The sequence below is a fragment of the Otolemur garnettii genome, unplaced genomic scaffold, assembly GCF_000181295.1.
Source record: "Otolemur garnettii isolate 467f Iridium unplaced genomic scaffold, OtoGar3 scaffold00166, whole genome shotgun sequence".
Lineage (NCBI taxonomy): Eukaryota > Metazoa > Chordata > Mammalia > Primates > Galagidae > Otolemur > Otolemur garnettii.
The window spans coordinates 1955634-1973237 of NW_003852561.1; the positions used below are offsets into that span (position 1 = coordinate 1955634).

General features: G+C 34.8%; 1 protein-coding gene across 1 annotated transcript in view; it reads left to right on the forward strand.

Annotated features, from left to right (window-relative positions):
- The window catches only part of ATP11B (ATPase phospholipid transporting 11B (putative)), a 122190-nt gene that overhangs the window by 40699 nt on the left and 63887 nt on the right, over positions 1 to 17604 (forward strand). Inside the window, exons 5-10 of the mRNA XM_023519262.1 lie at positions 2338 to 2445; positions 2646 to 2774; positions 3414 to 3517; positions 7148 to 7195; positions 10859 to 10923; positions 13968 to 14050. Coding sequence (XP_023375030.1) covers positions 2338 to 2445; positions 2646 to 2774; positions 3414 to 3517; positions 7148 to 7195; positions 10859 to 10923; positions 13968 to 14050 — 537 coding nt within the window. The remainder of the gene's footprint in view (positions 1 to 2337; positions 2446 to 2645; positions 2775 to 3413; positions 3518 to 7147; positions 7196 to 10858; positions 10924 to 13967; positions 14051 to 17604) is intronic.

Below are 17604 nucleotides of genomic sequence, written 5' to 3' on the forward strand. Positions count from 1 at the left end.
CAGCTACTTGGGAGGCTGAGGCAAAAGAATCACTTAAGCCCAAGAGTTGGAGGTTGCTGTGAGCTGTGACACTGTGGCACTCTACCCAGGACAATAGTTTGAGACTCTGTCTGGAAAAAAAAGCAAATTACATCAAATGCAAACTTTACTTAATAATAACACAGTTTTACTGTATTATAAATGTAGTGTACAATTTTAGTTAAATGATAGTCAGTATACTTTACAACTTCACTACCATATTTCCTTAATTTCAAGTAGCACACATTAACACTTAAAACTGTTAGAGAGAACACAGGGGAGCTGCAGGAGTCATATACAGAGCGTTGGCTTACTGATGGCACAGTGCACCAAGTTCAGACTCTGATTTTTGTCAGGGGTAGGTTGCATGCTGGTTGATCAAGTTCCAGATAATGGGGAGTTTACAGTATAACTTTCAACTCCCCCCAAATTTTAATAATACTATACTGTCTCACTTATTTTATTTATTTATTTTTAGAGACAGTCTTGCTCTGTTGCCCAGGATGAAGTATAGTGACATGACTCCACCTTACTGCAACCATAACACCCAGGCTCAAGCAGTCCTGCCACCTAAGCTAAACATGCACACTACCATGTCCAGCTACTTTTCAAAAATTTTTTTGTGTAGACAGGGTCTTGTTATATTGCCCAGGCTGGTCTTGAACTCTTGGTCTTCAGAGAACTTCCTATCTGAGCCTCCCAAAGCACTGGGACTACAGGCGTAAGCTACTATGTCTGGCCTTATAGTATACTATTGACCAGAAAAGCCTTGCTGATATGATAAACAGTTGATGAACACATATCTTATATGTTACATGTATTATATACTGTATTTTTTTTTCTTTTTTTGAGACATAGTCTCACTCTGTCACCCTAAGTAGAATGCTGTGGCATCATAGCTCACGGGCTTATGTGATCCTCTTGCCTCAGCCTCCCGAGTAGCTGGGACTACAGGTGCCCACCACCAGGCCTGGCTAATTTTTCAATTTTTAGTAGAAATAGGGCTTCACTCTTGCTCAGGCTGTTCTCAAACCCTTGAGCTCAAGGGATCTTCCTGCCTTGGCCTCCCAGAGTGCTAGGATTACAAGTGTGAGCCACCACACTTGGCTTTTTATACTTATCTAACAATCAAGTGAGCCAGAGAAAAGAAACATTATTAAGAAACTTACAAGGAAGGGGAAATATGTTTATTGTCATTAAGTAGAAGTGAATCATCATAAATATCTCCTTACACTGGCCCTCTTCATTTTGAGTAGACTGAGGAGGTAGAGGAAAAGGAGAGGTTGGTCTTGCTGTCAAAGGCGGGTAGAGAAGGAGGAGATGAGGAGTTGGAGGAGGGAGAAGAGGCAGACACATTCAGTGTTACTAATCAGAAAAAATGTGCATATAAGCGGGCTTGCGCAGTTCAAAGCAATGTTGCTGAGGGGTCAGCTTCACTAATTATAAATAATTCTATTGGTCTGTTGTTGAAGAAAGTGAAAGAACTCAATCTCAGTTTCAAAATCTTTCATTTTTTTCTACTTACTATCTGTAATTATGCTCTGTGAATTTACACTTTATGATTAAAATATCATTTGCACCTAGAATTTAGTGACAGAACCAGTGTTAGGGAAAGGTAAGAATCAAGAATGACTCCCCAGATTTCTGGCAAAAACAGCTTGATAGATGGTGATGTCATTTGTCAAGCTGGGAGACATTTGAAATTCAGTAGACTTTGAGGATAACATCAATTTGGTTTTGAATGTTTAAGATATTAATGAGACATCAAAGTGGAGATATTAGCAAAGCAGTTAAATATTCAGGTTTGGAATCCAGAAGAGAGATAGGATCTGGAAATACAAATTAAGAATTACCAACATATTTTTACTATTTGAAAATGCAAGGACAGGGGCGGTGCCTGTGGTTCAAAGGAGTAGGTACCAGCCCCATATGCTGGAAGTGGTGGGTTCAAGCCCATCCCCGACCAAAAACTGTAAAAAAAAAAAAAGAAAAAAAGAAAATTCAAGGACAAAAGAAATTTCGTAGAAAGGGAAGTATGAGAAAAGGACCTTCTATGTGATGTGGAAGATGTGCCCACAAAGCAGTTGAGAAGCAACTAGAGGTCCTATGAAAGCCGGGAATATGTAAAATGAAAGCAAAGAAAATAAAGTATTTCTAGTAGAAGTATCTCAATTGCCTATAAGCATATGCATCAAAATAGCCTAATATAATTCTAGTAAGTGAAATGCTTTTAGGGAAGTTTTTATGTTTTGGTTCTCATCTGGTAAAATTATCTTCAAATTACACTAAACATATTTTTTATTCTTTGGATGTTTACAGGGGTATGAAGATTGGTTACGACATAACTCAGATAATGAAGTAAATGGAGCTCCAGTTTATGTTGTTCGGAGTGGTGGCCTTGTAAAAACTAGATCAAAAAATATTCGGGTATGCATCTAGTAAATAATAAAATCTTTTATATTTTGGTACCATAACACATAATTGTACTTTTGATTATGGTTTAATTAAAAACCTACTTTCCTACACTAAAATACTATGATAGACCACTTATTTATAACCTAATAAAAATAAGTCCTCAATTGCCTTTTAAAATCTGTATATTCACTTTTCTCCAAAATTCTTCATAGGTAGGTGATATTGTTCGAATAGCCAAAGATGAAATTTTTCCTGCAGATTTGGTGCTTCTGTCCTCAGATAGACCTGATGGTTCATGTCATGTTACAACTGCTAGTTTGGATGGAGAAACTAACCTGAAGGTTTGTTCATGCTTGTGTTTGAGAGTTGCTCTTGGTAAACAAAATAATCTTTGGGTTATAGTAATATTTTCCTTTGGTTAATGCAATAAAGTTTGACCTGATTAAGGAGAAATTATTTTAAATCACTGAAATTTTTTAAAACATTAAAGTTTAAAAATGAATTAATGTTATTATATATTGTTATTTATAAATATTTATTATAAACATTATAAATATAGAATTTTATATATTATAGGGTAGCCTCACATGGTTTAGTTAATTCAAGTTAAAAATAGATTGTAATTTTAGGAAAAATATAAACTTTTAATATTTTGGGTACCTTTAAAAATAAGGAACAGATTTACATTTTCTCAGTTTTCAGAGTATAATCAAGAGTGAATATTCACATTTTTTACTGTTAAATCGCTTATAAGCATAGACTTAATTTCCTTATATGCAAAAGACCTTTGTAGACAGGTAATCACACTAGCTCTCTTTGCTCCTTGTTTATTTTACATTTTTATTTCTCCTTTGTCTTGTCTAGCTGAATGATTTAAGTACAGTTTGCCATGATTTCATCTATAAAAGAGATTTAAATTACTTGATATCTAAGGTCCCATTTGGATCTTGAAACTGTGCAATTTAATTTGTTTTTTTCAGACACATGTGGCAGTTCCAGAAACAGCAGTATTACAAACAGTTGCCAATTTGGACACTCTCATAGCTGTGATAGAATGCCAGCAACCAGAAGCAGACTTGTACAGGTATGGTATGTTGTTCAGTATATTCATTTTAGGTCCTGCTTATAGACTTTGTGTATTATAACCATCAACATAAAATGAATCTTTAGCTAATTGGAGACATTATTTGTGGGGCAGATTTAAGGGGAAAAGAGCTGAAAGCAGAATTTGTCAGAGTTCCAAGCAAAAGCAGTGTTTTTATTCATAAGTTCCTTCATATCATCTATTTTGGTATTAACTGTGGGCTCACTTTGTAGCTTTATCAGTAGAAGTAATATTATTTCCTTAGAAGAAAATAATCGAATGTTTTTTTGGTAAGCTCCAATGAAGCAGGGGCTATGTGTTTGTGTTCACTGTTGTATTATTTAGAAGACACTACTTTTAAATTAGAACTTTATAATTTATATGACTTTCAATATTTCATTTGCTATGTGTACATAGCACATAATAAAGTAAAAAAAGTGATGTAAATATTCTTAACAGCTATGAGTTTCTCAAGAATAGAGACTGTTCTTGTTCATCTTATTTATTACCTATCACAAAGTACAAAATTGAATATTTTTATTTTATTAGATTTTTTAAAATTTTTATTTCAGAATATTATGGATATACATAAATTGCTTTTGTACTGATTGGGTTATATGTGTGCCCGTCACCAAGATAGTGTACATTATACGTATTAGATATGAATATACAGTTCCTCATCTCCTTCCTCCTACCCACTTGATTTTTAGTGAATGTTATTTCCCTATGTGCACATTAAGTATCGATCAGTCAGTTCCAATTTTTTTTCTCTTTTATTTTTTGAGACAGAGTTTATCTCTGTTGCCCTGGTGTTGAGTGCTGTATTATCCTCATAGTTCACAGCAACCTTAAACTCAGACTCAAGCTATCCTTATGCTCAGCTTTCTGAGTAGCTGGAACTAAAGGTACCCCCAACCATGCCTGGCTAATTTTTCCATTTTTAGTAGACACAGGGTCTCAATCTTGCTCAGGCTGGTTTTGAACTTCTGAGCTTAAGCAATCTTTCCACCTTGGCCTCCCAGAATGCTAGGTACAGGCATGAGCCACCCCTCCTAGCCTGATTAGTTTTATTTTAACAGTGAGTATGTGTGGTGTTTGGTTTTCCATGCTTATGATAATTCATTTAGAAGAATGATCTCCAGTTCCATCTGGCTTAATACAAGAGGTATTGTAGCTCGGCACTTGTAGCTCAAGTGGCTAAGGCACCAGCCACATACACCAGAGCTGGTGGATTCGATGGTATTATCTCCTTTTAAAAAGTTTCTGTCCATGCCTTTTGCTTGCTGATTTACTTGAGTTCCTTGATTCTGGGTATCAGCTCTTTATTGGATGTATAGCATATAAATATTTTCTCCCATTCTGTAGGTTGGTTGTTCACTCTATTAGATTGTTTCCTTGGCTATGCAGAAGTATTTTAACTTGATCAAGTTCCACTTATTTATTTTTGTTGTTTCTATGATGGGTTATTAGATTTTTAAAGATCTTGTTTCTGAAAGGAGGGAAAGGGACTAACTTCTTTTAACATCACAGTTTATTAAATACAGTCTTAGTCATCCTTCAGTGTCTTACTGATTATTAGAAGGCTATGTAATGGAAATGACTTTTTATTATTAAAGACTTACATGAGAAAGTAAGTTCATTTCTATTTAATAACCGGTGATAGATTATAAATTGCGACCACATTATAAAAATCACCCTCAGCTTCTTATCATATTGTGTATCTTCCCCTGTCACTTGAAATGTTTCAAAATCTTGTCTAGTCATAGGCTTTTTCTAATCTCTTACATATTTTTGTTTGTATCTATATCATTATATTGGAGGTTTTCTCTATGTAATGTTATAAAAATCATGTATTTTCATCAAAGTCAAATGCAGTATAGGATTTTCCAAGCAACTAAAAACATTTGGAATCATATGCTTTAAGAGCATTTAAAATATAAGATGGGCGGCGCCTGTGGCTCAGGGAGTAGAGTGCCGGCCCCATATACTGGGGGTGGCAGGTTCAAGCCTGGCCCTGGCCAAAACTGCAAAAAAATTAAAAAAAAGCATAAGATACATTTAACTCTGACTAATAAAGTACTTTATGATTTCTATATTGCTGTTTTGTCCTGGTCTCAGGTGATGGAGAATTATAAAAAATTATTAAAAACCAGAAAAAGACACAGAATTAAGCAAGCATAAGATTAATATGAAGTAAAATATGATCAGTGCTTTGGTCTGTGTTTCTTAAATTATGTTGGAATTTGGAGAGAAAGCTAAAAAAAAAAACCCCACCAAACTTTTTCCAAATAAATAATCTCTCTCTCTCTTACTGGAAGTATATATTTTCTTTTAAATATAAATGTAACATCATCATTACAGCAGGCTTTTATAATGGAAAATAATTCAAAATGAATTTTGCCTGCACCTAAAATTTTTTGATTGCTGTTATTGTTTATTCATTCATTTAACAAAATTTCACCTATTACAATGAGCACTTAAATACTCAAAATTCTATTAAGAAGACAGAATTAAAATTAATACTTCTCCCTGAAATGAAGAACTGAAGGAAGTAGAAGAGATTAGCAACAAACAACGAACCCAGAATCTCCAGGGATAAGAATCTGTGAGCTGGAAATAAGAGGATAATAGGGAACATTTGGAAGGGAATGCTTAACCTGTCTTTGCCTCAAGATTAACATCTGTCTAGAATTTACTTTAATTTGGAATTTACTTCCTACCATACTGGAGAGTAATTGCACATTTGAATTAACTCTGTGCTGTGAAGTTGTTGTGGTAGTAGACATTGGAACAGAAAAGCCAGGTTTTGAAAATCTGTTATGAAAACAGGCCATTCACTGTAGATTTAGGGCAACCAAAAATGCAAATATCACTATCAGGTTAAAGGAGCTATGCAGTTCACTGACAGGTTTTTGCTTACTACTCTATCCACACCACTTAACTCATACATGGCAGTTGCTCAGTCAATTATTTGTTGAATAAATAAGTGAATAACTGAATAAGTAGATGAATGATTGGGTTGCAATGATCTATAGGTCACAGAGGGCCTCATTTAGTAAACTATAATGAAATATATGAACATTCATTATAGGCTAAATAATGCATACATCTTTGTGTAGTAATTATAAATTCTCATGATAACTAAATGAAAAATAGTAATAATGCATAACAGCTACATTGCCATTTTGAAAACTTTTAAAATTTTTTTTATTAAATCAAAGCTGTGTATATTAATGCAGTCATGGGGTACAGTGTGCTGGTTTTATATACAATTTGAAATATTTTCACCAAACTGGTTAACATAGCCTTCATGGCATTTTCTTAGTTATTGTGTTAAGACATTTATATTCTGCATTTAGAAAGATTCACATGTACCCTTGAAAACATTTTTTATTTATTATCTCGCTTGTAGCTGCTGTAGAAATGGCAATTATTTTAAAATTTTCAAAGCTAAAAGACTTAAGTATTTTTATGATTTCTATCATGAACATTGGACCATTTGTGTATATATAAAGGGTTGACTTTGTTTCATGTATGAGAATAGTGCTAAAACTATGTAAAATGTTCCACCAATTGATGTCATAAGTAATATAACACATATTTTTGTTATATGGTGATATTTTTTAATAGATTCATGGGACGAATGATAATAACTCACCGAATGGAAGAAATTGTAAGGTAAGAGTAAATTCACGTTATTTAATTACTTTTAAGTGGGAACTATTTAGGGGAAGGACTAGAGTTTAAAGGGAGATTAGGTGAATAAACAGTATATTATGGGAATGGGTTAACTTGTAATGAAAAGCAGTTGGCATTTCACCTGCTAGTAATTTGTAGCAGTAGCAAGTGAGGATGAAGCAAATTCAAAGAAATGATACCAAAATAAAATTTAGTAAGATTATATTTCTTTTTCTCATAATGTTAGGTAATAACATTAAAAGAAAACATAGCTACTTTTTATTTATATTCTTACACTTTTAAACCCACAAGACTTAAAAGGAAGAATTCTTTTTTTTTTTCTTTAACAGAGTGTCACTCTGTCACCTTGGGTAGAATGCCACGGTCAGAAGGTAGAATATGAAAAATAGTTTATATAATGTTTAACAAGTATAAATGCTATGTTCAGGCCAAGTGCAGTGCCTCACATCTGTAATCCTAGCACTCTGGGAGGCCAAGGCTGGAGGATCCCTTGAGCTCAAGAGTTTGAGACCAGCCTGAGCAAGAGTGAAACCCTGTTTCAGGTAAAAATAGAAAAATTAGTCAAGTGTTGTGATGGGCACTTGCAGTCTCAGCTACTCAGGGGACTGAGGTAGGAGGATCGCTTGAACCCAGGAGTTTTAGGTTGCCGAAGTAGGTTGACTCCATGGCACCCTAGCCTGGGCAACAGAGTGAGACTCTCTCTCATAATGAATAAATAGGTGAATAAATGCTATGGTCTTCTTTACTTAAGAATCATTCAGTGCAAGCTAGATTATTAATGGCTGATCCAAAACTGCTTACTTAACTCTTCTGATTAGTTTATTATTTGGTTGGCTATTTCATTTTGTTTATTCTCAAGTATTCAGGTTAATTTCTAGTGCCTTAGTTTAGATCAGTTAAAAGATTGACTGATAGGATGAGATTACATTCTTATTCATGACTGTAAGCCAGATTTATAATCAGTCTTAGAATTAGCACTTGAATTTGTAATCAAATTTAACATTCTACTTCTTTTCTTGGGACATAGTCAATTTATACCAGCTGCATGAAATAAATCACTAACCAAGAGTTGAGTGTTTTTCAATAAAATCCTTAAGACAAGCCAAGAAAAGTATCATGCATTAGCACTGATTCACATTTTTAATAAGCATTGACATAGGAGCATGTTCAATAAACTGGGTAACAAGATCTTTTATGTGTAGGAAAAGATACCCCTGCTGAATAACTGTGACTAAGTTTATTTTGATTTCTGTAGTGAAATAGTGAGAAATGTGTAGATACATAGGCTGAATTGCATTGAGGTATTGTGGCTTGTCAAGAAAAATAGCAATTATGTTACTTCAGCTCCTGGGGTGGTTAAAAAATGAACTATGTTCTTCACTGAAGCAACCTGAATGAATTGATGAATTTTCTTTCATTTATTTATTTTGTTGTTCTTTTTGTTTTTTATGGGGTTGCCAACTTTTTATTTTGCCAAGTTAGGAAATTAACTAAACAACCACAGCTGCAACAACAATCATCTACCCTAATTAATTTTGTAAAAGAAAGGACATTTAGAAATAACATTTTAAAGTATTAAAATAAATAATAATTTAAAAGTTACTTGGCATATATATGTATTTGATTGTATATCACATATAATATACATATTTTACATAAGATAGAAAGTATTCTGTATACATATATATATATATATATAATTTCCACTCGCGTATGTGTTTTCTCATTTCACTGAACACCATTGAAAACCTTTGCCTGCTCCTAAACTGCAGTCCACTGAGAGGTGACAGCAGTCCGGAAAGAAAGGAAGTTCTGTGTGGAGGATACATAAGGACCCTTGAACTCAGTCAATATAGAAGATGGCTTATTAGGCCCAACACTCATGAGGATGTGCAAGGTTGAGGATGGTGGAGTTAGGGCTCTTTATCTTTAATGCTCATATATCAGTATGAAAGTCCTTAAGTTACCAGCATTTTTTTCTTTTAGTTAATTTTTACTAATTCATAACTGCATACATTTATGGGGTTCAGTGTGATGATTTGATATGCAGTGTAGAATGCTTAAATCAAACTAGTATAACCATCACCTCACTTATTTTTATGGGAAGACATTTATAATATACTCTTAGTTGTTTTGAAATGCACTCTTATGTTACCAGAATTTTAAAGACTGTGTTTTATCTGGTTGCCTAATACACTAGTATGGCGGTTCTCAACCTGTGGGTGGCGACCTATAGGAACTGTCTTAAAGGGCTGTGGCATTAAGAAGGTTGAGAATCACTACACTAGTAGAAACCATTCAAAAATAGGTGGGGTTGAAGATTAATTTTATAATACGAAGTTCTCTTACCTAGATACTACATTTTGCCAGATGTGACTAGACATGCTATATAATATTTTTAATTTTCATAACCATATGCTTATTATGAGTCAATGCCCAGACATGTACACGTGCATATATAAATTGTCTAGGTCAGCAAAAGAGCTTATTAACATATTTTTCTGAGCAAAACCTACTGAATGTCTGAACTCACAGGGGGCATTCATTTTGTATTCCCCAAAGACTTTTCCATTCATCTGATAAATTATCATTTAATCTAAATCTGTCTTCATATACCAGTGAGCACAGAGTATTTCTGCATTTTATTAGAAGCAACATCAAGTGAAAAAGAGCTATTTTATAACTCATGAATAGTTTTCACATTGATTTTGGAATGTCAGTGGAGTACACTCCAAACAAGACTGCCTAGTAGAAACTATACTTGTTAACCACATTCCAGACCTCTGGTCTTCCTTGGTTCATTGCCATTTGGGGGAGGGGGCAGCATTTGGGGTTTATAGATATCTTCATGAATGGTTCAGATTCTGTTTGGTTTAGATAACTCTCTCTCTCTATTTATATATGTATGTATGTATTTCAGAAAAGCATAAAGAATATAAAACAATAAAGGCTTTTTAATTTATCCATAGCAAATTCTTACCATTTTGCTAATCACTAAGAGGATACAATTTCCTTTCTAGTTATTCCTTGTCGTTTTTTATCTCCTTTATGGAGAGAAATTCAAACAGCAAGAAGACCTGTGCTCCAGGAAGTATGCAATGCAAGTAGTCAAGTTATACTATGTAATCTTGCCTAGAAAAAATACTAACATACTTTCTCCATTATGTTTTATAATCCAGTATAATTTTAATTGTGCGTAGCTCATGCATTTAAACAAAAAATCACAGTACAATTTATGTTTACATTGCATTTTATTTCTGTATCTTTTCAAAGCTGTTTATTAATTTTGCTCAAAAATTTTATATATCATCTTCTGCTAAACATTTTAAAATCAGTAATCTTTGATTTTGCTGAATTTATGTTTAAAAAATGTTTGATACTAGTGGCTTTGTGAGTTTATTTACATGCATAATTTTACATATGAGCCACTAATCTTAAAGTTACTGAAACTAAAGCAGGTGTTTGTTGTTACAGTAACTAACATAATTGGTGTAGGCAGCTTTATAATATATGCTGGGATTTGGTTTTCTATGAAATCAGTATTGTAGCAATAGCTTAAGTATCTCCTGCTGAAGATGCCATTTAGAACTCAATTACAGTTTTAATTATTCATTGTTTTGGGTTATTTTCTTTTTTTCCTAGACCTCTGGGGCCAGAGAGTCTTTTGCTTCGTGGAGCCAGATTAAAAAACACAAAAGAAATTTTTGGTTTGTACATATTTAAACATTTGAAATAATCGATTTGTGTTGGTGCTTTATATGAAGTATTTTAAAAAGCATAACATTTATGGTGTTTTGATTGGCTAATTTATTAATTGAATTTTTATGATAATTTTCATATAAAGATTGTATTAATATAGTTTTGTAGAGTTTTTTGTTGCTGCTGTTGATCCACGTTTTTGAGTAATAGAACTTTGTTCTTATATTGTCTTTCTGTGAATACTTGTGAAACTGAATGCTAATAAGATAATTCTGACACTTGTAGTAATGGTGGATGGGAACTAATACAATCTGGCATCATGGTGTGGTAAACTACTTCTGCAATTCCTTTATGATTTTATTCTTAGATTAAATTAATAAATGCTGACTTAGTCATTCATACATTTACTCATTCAACAAATTCTTACTGACTCCAAGTTATCTACATTATTGGAGCATATACTAACTGGATCAATAGATTGAATAAATACTGCCCTTGCCTTGGAGATCTAAATTAATTTAGTATACTTTGAGTCAACTCTAGGAAAACTGTGAAGTTCGTAATAACCTTTAGCTGTCAACTAGTTCCTCCCATTTTAGGAGTGGCCCTTAGTATCCTGGCCTGCTATATTACCCAGTGGCTGTCTATAGCTTTTAAGGTCCTCTTTTTCATTCTCTTTTTTCCTGTTACTTCTCTCACTTTTTTATTTTTTATTATTATTTTTTTGAGACAAAATATCACTATGTTGCCCCTTAGTAGAGTGCTGTGGCGTCACAGCTCACAGCAACATCAAACTCTTGGACTTAACCACTTTTCTTGCTTCAGCCTCCCAAGTAGCTGGGACTATAGGCACCCGCCACAACACCTGGCTATTTCTTTGTTGCAGTTGTTAATGTTGTTTAGCAGGCCAAGGCTGGGTTTGAATCTGCCAGCCCCACTGTTAGGCTGACACCGTAACCCCTGAGCTAACCCGGCAGCCCTGGCACACTTCCCCACACACAGTTTCAACTGGCATTCCTCCACACGTGAGTACACATTGAGACATCTGTACGTGCTAGTTAACCTTTGTGAGAAACCTTATCCACTTCACTTCTCTCACTTTTAGACTCTCTAATAAAGATATTTGAGATTGTCAAATAAAGATAAATAAATAAAGATACTCAAGATTATCAAGAAAAAAATGTGGTTGAGCATTTAGAGAAATTAAAACCAAACCCTTGTATGTTGCTGATGGGTATGTGAAGTATTGTGGCTGCTGGGGAAAATAGTTTGCAGTTCTTTAATAAGTTAAATGTAGAATTATCATGACTCAGAAATGCTACTCTAGATATATACCCAAAAGAACTGAAAAAAGGTGTTTAAATCAAAACTTGTGCAAAAAGGTTCATAGAAACACTGTTTATAATAACCAAAGGCTGGAAACAGCTCAAATGTTCCTCAGCTGATGAATGGATAAACAAAATGGGGGTATATTCATATAATGGAATCTTATTCAGCCATAAAAAGGAATGAAGTGCTAATCCATTCTACACACGATGAACCTCAAAAATATGTTGAGTAAAAGAAGCCAGACACAAAAGGCCATATATTATGTGACTCCATTTACTTGGAATACTCAGGCAAATCCATAGAGACAGAAAGCAGTTTAGTGGTTCCTAAACCTAAGGCCTCGGGAGTAGAGGAGAATGGGGAATGATCGCTCATGGACACAGCATTTTCTTTGGGTGTAATGAAAATACTATCTACTTAAGAGAATAGGATGGCTGCACAAAATATGAATGTACTAAGTGCCATGGAATTAGTTTAAATGACATCTTAAAGTGCCACTGAAAATGATAAGTTACATATTATGTGTATCTTACCACAATTTAAAAACTCCATAGTTATGTTTTTTAATGGCTGAAGTCACAGTAAACCCTTAGGGGTTTTAGACATTTTCGTGTAATACCATATTTTAATACATCTTTCTAGCAGTAACTCCTTTACTCTTGCATACCTTAAAGCAGGTATCCAACTTTTTGTACACTCTGTAGTGGAATGTCTTTAAATGGGTATGTCTTCTATTAATTTCCCCAGCACCACAACCTCCTGTGTCATTCTGGCTGTTTTCTCACATTCCTGTTAATATAATCACAGTGCTCTTTGTTGTTTGAGTTGTAACCCCTGCCTTTCAGGAATAATTCTAATGATAAGAATTAAAGGACAAAGCTTTAGGAGGAGGGCATAATGTGCCTTATGGTGGTTTTTAAATCTTAGTATTGAGGGATAGGAATGAGCATTTATTGATTATCTGTCCATTTCAAGGCATTTTGCTAATTTTTCATATAGATCTCAAAACAACTCTGTGGTATTTTTTCTCATTTAAAGATGGGAAAATTGAGACTCAGACAAATTACTTACCCAAGTTAATAAGTGGCAGAGGTAGTATTCAAACCAAAGTCTAACTACAAACTTTTTGTAATTTCATTTATTCCCTAGTTTTACTCCCACTGCTTCCATTATTCTCACTCATCTCAGAGTTGTTCACATAGGAACAGATTTTTAAACAGTATTCCCCCTGTGTTTCTTGACTGACTCTGCCAGACTTCCATATTATCTATCCAGTGCTTATGTAGTGATGGCTAGACTCCAGACTCTGATATTCAGGGCCTTTCTCACCCTGGCCCCAATCCATTGTTGCACCCTAACAGAAAGTGTGTTTCCATTTCCATTTCTGTCTTTGTTAATACTGTTTGCTCTATAATGGCCTTTCCTGCCATCTTCATCTCTCCAAATTCGTTTCCTTCATCAATTCCAACTCAATATCTCTTCATTCACTTAATCTGTTGTAACTCAGAAACGAAACCCCCTAAAAAGTTCCCCTCGTTGAGCAGGTTGAGTGACCCCAAAACTGGACTTAGAAAGCCTTTTGAAATTCTGAAAAGACTTAAAAGAAGACAAAATTATAACTATGATATAATACACTTTTGTAGGAGCTTTTGTGCTAGTGAGTATATTTATTTCTTGTGAAGCACACAAAAGGATTCTTTTAAACCAGCGTTTTGTTTTGCAGGTGTTGCTGTTTACACTGGAATGGAAACCAAGATGGCATTAAATTATAAGAGCAAATCACAAAAACGATCTGCAGTAGAAAAGTAAGAAAACTGTCTATTTTCATTTATTTAAATATAATGATAACTATAAATTATATGTGTATAAAATATTATGTGTATAAAAATGTGTATCAGGTCAAGTAAGCAAAATGATATTTAGGTAGAGATTTTTTTGCATATTTTTAAGTACAGGCAGCATTTTTGTAGTATTTGGCATACAGTAGGTTCTAAAGTATGACTTTAGAAGTAAATACTGTTGAGTAAACAAAGGAATCACTTGATTAGACTAATACTCTGCAGGTAACAATTATAAAACTGAAAGAAAAATTTTAAAAAATGAACAATTTGAAAGCACTGGAGAATAACCAGAAGCATATAGGAGCTGGCAAGAAGTGTGTCCCCAGAGATGCTAGCAATAAGGTTTAAGAGTACAGGTTTTTGACTGAAGTCACTCCCTAATTTTTGTGCTACTTGGGGCATCAAGAAATCTGAGTTTTACTGGATTGGATTATCCAGGGATGAGGTTTAAAGCTTGAAGAGCAGCTAGAAAGTTGGGGAGAATATGTAAGGAAAGAAGCAAAAGAGGGAAATTAACTCCCAAACTTGTACTTATTCTCTACCCAAATCTTTGGCTGACTAGTAGAACTGTGCGAACCATGGGTGTACAAGAGACACCCCAATCCGGCTTGACAAAAACAGTAACAGAAAGCTAAATGAATTCAACAGAGAATTTTGCTCTTGCCCATTGCATTGGAGACAGAGTTTAGTGTTTGGGCTCTGCCAAGTTAACTGCCTCCTGGAACATCAGCACCCTTCTGGGGAACATAATGGAATACAGATTGTCTGTAATATGCAATAAAAAGTAAGCAGACATGAACAAGTTATAACTCAAGAGAAAAAGTACTCCATAGAAACTATCTCCCAAATGATCTACATTGATCTTGCAATTAGCAGACACAAATTTTAAGTAGGTTTAAAGGCCTAAAGGAAAAATTTAAATGAACATATTGGAAAACTCAGCAGAGAAGTGGAAACTGAAAACGAGCCTAGGCTGGGTACAGTGGCTCACGCCTGTAATCCTAGCACTCTGGAATGCTGAGGCGGATGGATTACCTGAGCTCACAAGTTTGAGACTAGCGTGAGCCACAGCAAGACCTCATCTCTAAAAATAGCTGGGCATTGGGTGGCGTCTGTGCCTCAAGGAGTAGGGCCCCAGCCCCATATACTGGGGGTGGCAGGTTCAAACCTGGCCCTGGCCAAAACTGCAGAAAAAAATAGAAAAAGAGTTGTGGTAGGCACCTGTAGTCCCAGCTACTTGGGAGGCTGAGGCAAGAGAATTGCTTAAGCCCAAGAGAGTGAGGTTGCTGCAAGCTGTGATGCCATAGCACTCTATTAGGGTGACAAAATGAGACTGTGTCTCATTGGATGTGTGTCTCAATGGAAGGCCATCAGAAGTTGAAAACAACCAGTTGAGAGCAGTCATTGAAGCTCATCCTCTGACAGCTACATAAGAAGTTGCTGAAGAACTCAGCATCAACCATTTATGGTCATTGGGTATTTGGAGCCAATTGAAGAGGTGAGAAAGCTTGCTAAGTGCGTGCCTCATGAGTTGACCGAAAATCAGAGCAATTGTTCTCAAGTGTTGTCTTTTTCTATACAACAACAAGGAACCATTTCTTGAACACATTGTGATGTGCTACGGAAAGTGGATTTTATACAAAGACCTGTGATGACCAGCTCAGTAGATGGAATGACACAGACCTCCAAAGTACTTCCCAAAGCCAAACTTGCACTATGAAAAGGTCATGGTCACTGTTTGGTGGCCTGCTGCCAGTCTGATTCATTATAGCTTTTTAAATCCCAGCAAGACCATTACATGTGAGAAGTCTGCACAGCAAGTTGATGAAAGGCACCAAAAACCGCAATGTCTACAGAAGGCCTTGGTCAGCAAAAAGGGCCTGATTCTTCATGACAATGGCCAACTACATGCCACATGACCAATGCTTCAACAGTTGAACAAATCGGGCTATGAAGTTTTGCCTCATCTGCTGTATTCGCCTGACCTCTGCCATTCTTCAAGTGTCTCAACAACTTTTTGCAGGGAAAATGCTTCTACAACCAGCAGGATGCAGAAAATGCTTTCTAAGAGTTCATCAAATCTTGAAGTATTGATTTTTATGCTAAAGGAAGAAATTCTTGTTGGCAGCAATGTGTTGATTGTGATGGGTCCTATTTTGATTAATAAAGATGTATTTAAGCTTGGTCATAATGATTTAATATTCATGGTCTAAAACTGCAGTTACTTTTATATCAACCTAATATCACCATCATCATCATCAGCTCAGTTTTGAAGTTTTATTTGTGAGCTAACTTTGACTAAATTTTGTGTGAGAAAACTCAATCTGGAAATACTGAATTAATTTTTTTCTTTTTTGAGACAAGAGTCTCAAGCTGTTGCCCTGGATATAGTGCTGTGGCATCACAGCTCATAGCAACCTCAAACTCTTGGGCTTAAGCAATTCTTTAGCCTCAGCCTCCCAACTAGCCGGGATTACAGGCACCTGCCACAACGCCCAAATGTTTTTTGTTGTTGTTGTTCTAGTTGTCATTGTTGTTTGGCGGGCCGAGCTGGATTCGAACCCTCCAGCTCTGGTGTATGTAGCCTGCACCCCAGCCAGTTGAGCTACAGGCACCAAGCCAATACTGAATTTTATTGTGTGATCTATTGTTGTGTTAGGTTTTCTGAAATACATTTCCTTCTTCTTTTGAAGTTTTTAGTCAAGTAGGAAATTAAAAGTAATACCCAATGAAAAATTAGATAATAATGTGGCACTAGTTTGAAAATTAAATTGGGGAAAGTTGAATATAAAGTAGTATGGAATTTAGGAAGGAGATGGTTTTTTAGTTAAACAGCAAAAAATAGGTTAAATAATATAGGTAAAAAAAGGGTAGTGTATCTGATGAGGAAAGTAATGAGCAAAGACAGAAAGATGGAAATAAACTAAGCATTACAGTTATATTATCACAAGGAGACATGAAAAAGGTCAGAATTTTGAATCAGACAGATGTATATTTAAATTTCAGATCCCCTACTTATTAGCTGTGTTTCCTTGGATGAGTCATTTCATTTCCTTCATTCCAGTGTTCTCATCTGTAAAAATGTGAGCCATGTTGTATGTGAAGTATCGAACATTGTGCCTAACACACAATAACCAAACCAAAAGTCTTTCTTGTGTGCATTATTCTCCACCTGCTTGTAACAATGTAGAGTTTATGTTGGAGGATAGAGGATATGAACTTATTGCGTAATTAAGATAAGGCTAAATTATAGAATGCCTCAGAATTCAGGCATTTTTTTTTTTTTTTATCTTTCTTGAGTTTTTACAAAGCCTGTGACCCATATTCTTCCTCAGTACTGGGGATTCATGTTTATTTTGTGTAGATTTGAAGTTTTGAATTATAAAACATTTAATTGCATTAATAATTTATGTTTTCAAACTTAAAATCAAAGTTGTGATGAGAAGAAAGGTTCTGAAGTCAATTCCTATCATGTGATTTTAAGAAATTTATACAGTGATTTTTTTTTTTTTTTTTTTT